The following is a 10,362-nucleotide window of genomic DNA, read 5'->3' on the forward strand; positions in this document are numbered from 1 at the left end:
GCTGCACACATCTGAATATTTGGGTTGAAGTGTTCTGGAACAGTGTTGTAAATACAACTTAACCACTGATTTCTAGTCGTGTCCTCTTTTGGAAGGCCAAACAAAGTAGTTTTGCTTTCACAACGAAACACAGCATCACACGTGGCGGCAGCCTAGAGTGAGCGGAGGCCGGCGGCTAGAGTGAGGAACGGCCGGCGGGCTGAGTGAGAGGAGGCTGGTGAGCTTGATAACGGCTTGGCCGGCGGGCTTGCGGCAACCACATGTGACGACCCCGGGCTGGACTCTGCTTCGTCCACGGTGAAAGCCGATCCGGCGATCCAACAGGCAAAGTTGATGTATTTCCTCAGCGACCAGCACGGATCAGCTCTAGGCATGACGAAGCGGATATCATCCTCTTTTGGAAGGCCAAACAAAGTAGTTTCACTTTCTAACGGCTTGGCCGGCGGGCTTGCGGCAACCACATGTGACGACCCCGGGCTGGACTCTGCTTCGTCCACGGTGAAAGCCGATCCGGCGATCCAACAGGCAAAGTTGATGTATTTCCTCAGCGACCAGCACGGATCAGCTCTAGGCATGACGAAGCGGATATCATCCTCTTTTGGAAGGCCAAACAAAGTAGTTTCACTTTCACAACAAAACACAGTGTCTCCATGGCATGGTGGCGGCGGCAACAATACTACAGCGAGAATAAAAGTTTCGCCGCCTTTCTTTGCGTGAACATTTGGGCGGCGTTATGCAAATCCAGGAAAAATTGAAATCGCATCATATGATCCCTTTAAGTTTTGTTCTCATCCGATAAATGTAATATTAAATATTCAAATCCGTAATATTACCGAATATCAAGTGTCTTTTGAGCCCCACTAAGCAAGCCAAAAGTGACAGTGGCAGGGAACCCAAACTCCATCATTTGACAGAAATGGAGGCAAAAACCTTGGGACCAGTTCTCCCTTGGCCAAATGAACAGTTTAAGAACGGTTTAAGGAGGCTGCAAGATTGATGTTATTCAGTAAATTTTGCATCAGTCTCTTTCTGCATAAAGATCAGCATACATCACACTGGCATTAGGGTAAAAGGAGTGTTGTAGTCTGAACATGAAGGTAGAGTTGCTATTTAGCCAGCAGAGTTGTGGACTCGAGTCGCATGACTTGGACTTGACTCGGACTTGAATCCCAAATTTGAGGACTTGTGACTTGACTCGACATAATCAAAGAAGACTTGTGAGTCGACTTAGTCTCAATTAGTGCAGCTTTTGGCACTTAGCCAGAGAGGGACTGGCTCAGTGAGTGCTTATTAGTGTTTTCAACCACATAATGTTAAGGCTATTTAATGTTTCGGAGTGTCTATTTACACTCCTGCCTTGCTGGCAGAGGCTATTTACACTAGCTCCACCCAGAAACGTGTGATAGGGATGGTCAACAATATAAAAGACGGCAGACAATTGTCAGCTTCAGTGGTGTAGATGGTAAAGCGTGTATTGTAGTATTTTTGATGAGAAATTAAGGAAATAATCAAAAAGTTGAAAATAAAGTATCGGGTAGGGTTAGGGTAGGTGTAGGGAGGGCTTTATTGTCCCAATAAGGTGGCATCCATTTAATAATTTGAATTAAAATGATAATTTACACTCAATATGTTATTACTGCATACTGTTTTATAATGTACTATAATACTGAGGTGCAGATAATTGCCACTATTTGCAATAAGTAGTATAAATAGCAGAAAATCCTGCTATTTTAACAGTGTAAATAGAATCTATCGCTATCTGCACTTAGTGTAAATAGCATATTGTTAAAAATACTGCTATTTTCACTTAGTGTAAATAGAATCTATCGCTATCTGCACTTAGTGTAAATAGCATCTATTGCTATTTGCACTTAGTGTAAATAGCATCTATCGCTAAGAAAATATGCTATTTGCACTTAGTGTAAATAGCCTCTATCGCTATTTACACTTAGTGCAAATAGCCGCTGCCTTAATGTTTTAAGACATTTAAAATACACATAATCACTATACACCATTTATAATAATAATAATAAGAAGAAGAAGAAGAAGAAACACAGATGTATGTGGAAATGGCAATAATAATAGGATTTTTTTTTCATGTCAAACACACATTGTATGTAGCCTACCTATAAAGTTCAATCTATTGTTCCTGTTTACCAGCCACTCACTTTCATGTCTTTCAGAAGAAATGGATGAACTCACTTGTTGTAAATCTGACAGGCTCATACTGCATGGTAGGCCACATTAGGGCTGTCAAAAAAAAAAGTGAATTTCAAATATCCGTCGCATTTAAAATAAAAAACATCAATGCGGAGAAGATGTTGTTTACGTGAAAACTTAAACCAAGCCGTTCACACAGAAAGCATATTTCACGCATTTTCTAGAGGGACGTCTATCACCGTTGCACTCGCATCTCACACAAAATAGCCGTATAATGATAATAAAATTAATGCAATTTCAACTTTGAAAAAACATATCTCGAGACTTTATGGCGTGGTTTTTTCCCCATGTCACTTCTACTTGTGTTTTTAAATAAAAGAAAATGTACTCCGTGTGATTGGCTTTCAGCCCTTTGTATTAAACTATGCATACATATGTGATGCTGTTTTGTTTATAGTTGTTTAAGCAACTTACTTAATCATAATTGGTTTATAAACATTATTTTAAACATTATGCACTTTTTTCACAGATATCATGTTATCTTATGCTTTGAAGAAATGTGCATTAGTAATATTTAGCTTGATGCGCCCTCTTGTGGCCTCAGGAGAGAAGCCAAAATCTTTTCTTCACCCTAACTGAAATTATGCATTTTAAATTCGAATGTAATTCGAATTGGGATCATAATTAAGTACAAAATTAGAATTTAGTTTTTCAGCCATTTTGACAGCCCTAAGCCACATATAGACCCTAAACTAAGCCATCAACATTATGAACTTGTTTAAAACACAAAATGCATTCACTTACATATATTTGTGTATCTAAATATCTACAGTTTTGGTGTGAATAATTTTTCATGCCTCATTTCTTAAACCTACTATAGTGAACGGTGTGGTGCCGGACATGTTTGGTTTACTTGTGGCCAAGAGACATATACCTTGTAAACTCAACATATTAATTTAAACCCAAACTTAACTCAAACCCTAGGATTATTAAAATATTAACGTTTTATTTTGAATGAAGAATAACAAAAAGACAGTGCAGTGTCATGATTATAACTACTATTGCACTTGTCTCCCATGACATTTGAATAATTTATCAATATTTGTTGAAGGAATTCCTATATAAGAACATAAAATAATATAGAGCTATAAGAAAACACATTATCCAATTCGTCTTTTAAACACGTTCACTGATGGTTTCTTATTTTTATTTAACATTTGTCTATTATAACTATTGTTATATATTTACTTTTCAGCTTCATTTTATGTATCTCTTTGCCCAGTAATTAACATTCTGTATCAGCATATCTGTTTAAGACTTAAAGTACTATAAAGGTTTTGTAAATACTATAAATACCCAACAATCATGCCAATAAAGCTGTCTATTTCTGTAGACCTACGCCAGTAGGTGGCAATAAATGAGTATTAGCAAGTTGTTAAATATTTGACTCAGTTGATTCATTAAAATCACTGAATAATTTACAAATGAATCAGTGGACTTGAAATTATTCATTCATTAGGCCTATATTTGTTCACAATGATTCATTCCTCAATGAAACACCACTAATTATTATATCTTTATAATTATACTTACTATAGACTATTAATGACTTCAAATTTACTGCAGTAATTAATACAGAGAAACTACTTTGGGCAAACAGCACTAATGACTTGTTTAGGACTTGAAGCTTAAAGTTGAGGACTTGCAACTTTACTTGGACTTGCCCGTCTAGACTTGGGACTTGTCTGTCTTGACTCGAGACTTAAATGCAAAGACTTGAGACTTACTTGTGACTTGCAAAACGGTCCCACCTCTGTTAGCCAGTAGTAGACGATTAGTAGTAGAGGCTTATCAATGGCCATAATCACAAAGAACATCCTTCTTGTTAAAAACTGTTTTGGTCCCAGCTCATTCTAGCATGACGTGTTTATTGCTGGCCATAAGGATCTGTACTGAAGGCTGGTCTAATCTAGAAAGCTGCATAATGTTGCTGCCTACCATTTTAGCAGACTTTTGTGTTGGGAGCATGCCTGTGAAACCTACTAGTATCATAGTCTAGTATCATGGCTGCTGACTAAGTTTGAGAATAGGGCTTTTGTGCTTCTTTATTGCACTTTTAATTTCAGTTATTCCATTTGAGATTTCACTCTTTTTATGTTATGAAAAACTTTGCAGGCCCAAGGACCAGAAACCCCTTTATACATTTAGCACTGTAACAAAATTACCAAACACCAGCCGACTGAACCAACCAGACTCTAGTCACCAGAGCACCTCTTCAGCCAGACAACATTACCTGCGCCAGTCCAGATACCTACCAGGCAAGATATCAGTTTAATTTAGTTTTTTTTATCTTTCTTTGTTTTTTGTTTATGAATTCCAGCGGATGATTATCAATGCATATTTAAAAACTATCTCACAATGCTGACAATTCCTGACATGGCTTTCCACACATTTTAAAATAATATCCCTGCATGTATGCAGAGACAGATGTAAAGGCTTGAGATGAGTATCTCATAGAACACAGATCACATGTTCAGATCTCATTGACAGTTGACACTTGCATCACTGCTTATTTGCATAAAGGTTCATTTTTCTCGACTCGTTAAAAATAAATGCCTTCTAAACAAATGTTTAATGCAGCAAATCACTGTATACGTAAATAACACATTAGAATATTTTGAATAAATTAGGTTTTACATAATAATTCTATCAATCCTAGGGTTAATAAGCAAGAACACACCATCTCTGAATAACAAGGAGTCTCAACAAGACTTGTGGGACACCTCAGCTCTGATGAACAAACCTCTCGCACCTATTGAAGGAGCGCCAGTGTCTAGAATCAGCCCAGGTGAGCACAAATGAATTAAAGCTGAGACTTCATCAATACCCAATGCACAAATTTCTCAAATTAATTTGCAACCATAGAATGCAAAAAATAAACAACAAAACCTTAAAATTAAGTTAAAATTAACTTTATTGTACTTGATGTTTCTTTTTTTATTATTAAATCTTTTTTTACTGAAATGAAAATACTTGATACACAAATGTTTCACTTTTCTTGTGTATATGCAGTGAAAAATATATTATATGGGGCCAAGCACCGAAGGTGCAATGGCACCTTTTGTATCCGTTGGCATTCCTATTATTATTATTCTTCTTCCTCTCTGGAAGTCTATGGCAGCCCATAGCAAAGTTATGAAATTAGGCCGGGACACACCAAGCCCGACGTCGGGCTAGTTTGTTTGGTGTGTTCCACACGTCGGCTCTCGTCGGGCTCACTTAGATGGAAGAATGCCTGATTCAACATGTTAAATCGGCATCAGGGCCATCAGCTAGAGTGAGAACTCTGATTGAATGCTCAGTTTAACGAACGAGTCAGTGCCGGAGAATTAAAGCGAAAGTGATTGAAATGAGTAAGTAAATGAAGGCAGGCCCAGACAGCAGACTGTTCTAATGTTACGAGATCTTACCCAAGCATTCCAGTATGTGAATATTTTCATAACAACATGAGCCACTTAGTTGATAAGGTATCAACATAATTGATATTCAAAATGGCAAGCAAGCACTGCTTTGTTTACATTTCGTATATCCGGTTTTTCCTTTTGGATGACGAATATATACTATTGATAGCTGCTGATATAAGATAATTAAGACAGTTAATTCCTCTCACGCAAGGGCAGAACGCACATGTTATTTTGCAGTTGGCTGTAGTCTGAGCGGTGTGTTCAAGTGCAGCTTTTTGGTCTAGGCGGTGCTGACGTGATGCGACAACACCATCGGCTTTTGTTGCTGCTAGTTCTTGTCAGCTTGGTGTGTCCCGGCCTATAGAGGACAGTCTCAACATTAACCATAGCAAGTTTGGAGTCTCAAACTCAAACTCTCTAGCGCCAACACTAACGCCCAAATTTGCACTTATGTTTATGCTACTAACTTTTTTTCCGTCTGATTCCTTGGCTCATGCCGACTCATATGGACACCAAAATTTAAAATTCTACAGGTCAAGATTTTTTGCAATATTCCATAGTTCGAAAAAAAGTACTCGTCCAGGCGGTTTGTCACCAAAATTGTCTCGGAACTTCTTCAGACCATGCTGGTAAAAAGTTATGGAATTCCAGTTGATTAGTCTTACCGTTCTCGAATAATGTGCAAATGAATTCAACGAAAAGCATGCAAAAATGAACATGAGGCCATATCTCCACAATGCTTTAGTGTATTCTGATCAAACGTGGTGTGTGTTATAACAACAATGACCTGAGGCTACCTGCACAGTTTTGGCGCCGCGCCACCTAGTGATGGTCAAAAGTTATAATGACATTTACAAAAATGCTAATAACTTTTGAGTATATTAGCCTATTGTAATGAAACTGGTCTCAGTATATTCTTTGGGTCATGCTGAGAACATAGATACTAATTTTGCCATAGTCAGCTGAACTTCCTGTCAGCCACTTTAATTTGTTGAAAACCTACTTTTTCGAACTCCTCCTAGACCGTTAGTCCGATTTTACCAAAATCGAGTCAGATCATCTTCAGACCATGCGGGCAAAAAGTTATGGATTTCATGTCGATATATGAAACGGTTGTCGTTTGACACATCAATGAATTTGCTGGAATGATGCCAAACTGCATCTGAGGCTGTATCATATTGACATATTGACACCAAACTTTGAATAGGCCATTGTTACCTCACACTGACCACGCCACATCAATTTTGGAACAGTGCCACCTATTGGTCAAAAGTGATAAACCATTCATTAACAATTAATAATGACATTTTCAAAAATGCTTAATTTTATGCTCATAACATTAGCCTATTTTAATCAAACTGGCCTCAAAATATTCCTTTGGTCATGCCAAGAACATAGATGCCACTTTTGCCATAGTTGGACAAACTTCCTTTGTCATTTTAATTTATGTTGAAAATCTACTTTTTCGAACTCCTCCTAGACCGTTAGTCCGATTTTACCAAAATCGAGTCAGATCATCTTCAGACTGTGCTGACAAAAAGTTATGGATTTCGCACCTATTGTGATTATCCATTCATTAACCATTAATACTGAAATTTCCGAACATGCTTATAACTTTTGAAATGAAACTGGTCTCACAATATGCCTTGGGTCATGCCGACAATATAGATACCAATTATGCCATAGTCAGCCAAACTTCCTGTATGCCATTTTGATTTCCAATAAAAACATGCTTTTTCGAACTCCTCCTGGACTGTTTGTCTGATTTTCACCAAAATCGAGATAGATCATCTTCAGACTGTCCTGACTAAAATATATGGATTTTTTGTTGATAGACAAAACCGTTTTTGTATAGCAAAAAAAAAAAACTCACACAGAACACATCACATTGATTTGATAACTTATTGGTCAAGTGAGAAGCTATTAAATCATATTACTAGTGGTTTTATTTATGATTTTTCGGCCATTTTGAATAAAATCATCTTAAAATGGCTTCAATTACTCATTGCTGCAGTTGGTCTGATGCTTGCTAGGTTGTTTGTTTCTGGAGCGCTTGGCACATTAATTGCTATTTGCAGCTATATTTTTTAAAATGCAATTCTACTTTTTTGAATAAACCCAAACAAATTTGAAAGTATGTATTAGTCTTGTAAACTTTAATGTAAATGTGTGTTGTATATATGTTGTAAACTTTCACAACCCACAGTTCTTGCAGATATAATGTCATTAAATAAATATGGGACATTTTGGCAGCCTTGATGCAACCTTGGGGTAGTGATACAAAACTTTGAAATATTCTCATCCTTTGGCCACGAAAAAAGACATTGACGAGGGTCAGATTAGGCATTGTAAACTGTGGCAACCAAACTGTATAAAAACTCATCCATTTATCCCTTAGAGTAGTTTTAACCTAGTAATAGTGTTACAAGTGTTACATCAGCCATATTCTTAACCACAAACACCCCCCCCCCCCCCCCCCCACACACACACACACACCCGATCCCAGTAATAGTAATCGATTGTGCATAATTCAGAATTAAATTGTTAGTGCCTTAAATTGAAGTCAGTTCCTGAATTTGAAATAACAGCAAACAGGATGCAGAATTGTAATTCAAAATTGAAATTAATAAAGTAGAATTAAAATTCTAAGCAGTGTTTACGGTGTAGTGTAGTTTTTAAAATGATACATGTCTGTTTTATGCATTACACTCGGCACAGTTCCTTTGTCTAGAAACATTAAATAAATAACTAGATAAATTGCCACCTAATAAAAATACACTTATAAAATTTACGGGTTTTTTTTTACCAGAGTGGGTGAATGTTTAATTTCCCAGAATTTATACAGAATTTCATAAAGTCACCTTAAAATAATATAGTACACATTTAGTGCTGTCTTATGGCAAAAATCTGTTTCATAGCTGTATAATTTAGACAGATTATAAATGTGACCCTTTAAACCCGAGGTGACTCTATGCAACCCCTAAATAAAATTACTAAGCAACCCCTAAATGGAATAACACAAAATGGGTATCATTTTAAAGCTTAGAATCTCAGCTTTTCAATGAATGTAATTATTTTGATCAACTCTTAACTAGCGCTGAGCAGTCCCTCTAAACTGAAGTGTACCACGGATGGGATGCCCCCCTCCGCGAAAATATTACTAATATTTTTCAAACCACTGCCTTGATCAACAAAAAATGGATATCATTTGAAAGCTTAGAGTCTGAGCTTTACAATGCATGTATGTCACTTTGATTAACTCCAAAGTAGTGCAGAGTTATTTGCTGATAAATTATTAAAAAAAATATCATAATTTACAAAAATATGTTTTTTGTGCCATGTGTCAAAAAACATACAGCTCGGATAGTCATGTGTCATATGTCATTTGAAAGGTCTCATGGAGTAGAATAAAACAAGCACAGTTTAGGGCTTTGAATAAACTGGAGAAGTCACCCTGAGTCCCATATGAAAATAATATATTGATGTCACCATTTTGCTTGTAACTTCATAAAAACAGGCAAAAATAGGCATCATTATTTAGAGCAGATTCTCCTGATTAAAAAAAGCCCCAAACCACTATAATCCATCATTTATATCTAAAGATTTTCCTCATGAATTTATAACATAAAACTGCACAGGCCCATGTAGCTTAGCAAAAAATATAAGGTAGCTGTCATGTGGCGATTTCACTCGTAACTTCATGAAACATGCATATATCATAGAAAATGGCACGCCATTATTTGCAGAAAATTCTCCCAATTAAAAAGAGCCCAAACTCACCATAATCCATCGTTCAGGGCTGCGTTTCGCAAAAGCATCATAATCTTAAATTGATCGCACAAATCATCTTAGTCTTGCGGACCTTATCCCAAAACCATCGTAACTTACAGTAAGTAGTACTTGAAAATCTTCATAGATCTAGGAGTGCTCTGGAGTAATCATAAAGCCCTACTTGCATCGTAAGAAAACAGAATTATGAGGTCACCTGCAGGACAATCGGCAGATTACACCTTTAACTTTATTCAAGTGTAATGTGATTATAGTCTAATTAAAGCTTTTGATTGTACTTTATTGTACACTTTATTACTCTTTTTTTATGACTTTATAAATTAAGTAATTAAAAAGGGCAAACAACTAAACAAAAAATAGAAATACACATCTAAATTAAATGACTGAACAAAAAAAATGAATAAAAGAAGTAATGTAGGAAATATGCTTCAAAGACTGGGAAAAATAGGGATAAACTCAAAAAAATATGTCAATGACTTGCTTACGTGCACGAAAACCAGACGTGTATTGGACCCGGAAATAACGGACTCTACAGATATTATATACTATATTATACAGTGGGTACGGAAAGTATTCAGACCCTCCTACATAGAAATACACATCTAAATTAAATGACTGAACAAAAAAAATGAATAAAAGAAGTAATGTAGGAAATATGCTTCAAAGACTGGGAAAAATAGGGATAAACTCAAAAAAATATGTCAATGACTTGCTTACGTGCACGAAAACCAGACGTGTATTGGACCCGGAAATAACGGACTCTACAGATATTATATACTATATTATACAGTGGGTACGGAAAGTATTCAGACCCTCCTAAATTTTTCACTCTTTGTTATATTGCAGCCATTTGCTAAAATCATTTAAGTAAAAATTTTTTCCTCATTAATGTACACACAGCACCCCATATTGACAGAAAAACACAGAATTGTTGACATTTTTGCAGATT

General features: G+C 36.4%; 1 protein-coding gene across 4 annotated transcripts in view; it reads left to right on the plus strand.

Annotated features, from left to right (window-relative positions):
- mak (male germ cell-associated kinase) overlaps positions 1-10,362 on the plus strand; it is an 89,150-nt gene that overhangs the window by 62,811 nt on the left and 15,977 nt on the right. For all 4 annotated transcript variants that reach the window (XM_016234597.1, XM_016234596.1, XM_016234598.1 and 1 more), the window contains 2 exons: positions 4,336-4,478; positions 4,880-5,008. In XM_016234597.1, coding sequence (XP_016090083.1) covers positions 4,336-4,478; positions 4,880-5,008 — 272 coding nt within the window. The remainder of the gene's footprint in view (positions 1-4,335; positions 4,479-4,879; positions 5,009-10,362) is intronic.

This window comes from Sinocyclocheilus grahami, unplaced genomic scaffold, assembly GCF_001515645.1.
Source record: "Sinocyclocheilus grahami isolate Dianchi unplaced genomic scaffold, SAMN03320097.WGS_v1.1 scaffold455.1, whole genome shotgun sequence".
NCBI classification, from domain to species: Eukaryota; Metazoa; Chordata; class Actinopteri; order Cypriniformes; family Cyprinidae; genus Sinocyclocheilus; species Sinocyclocheilus grahami.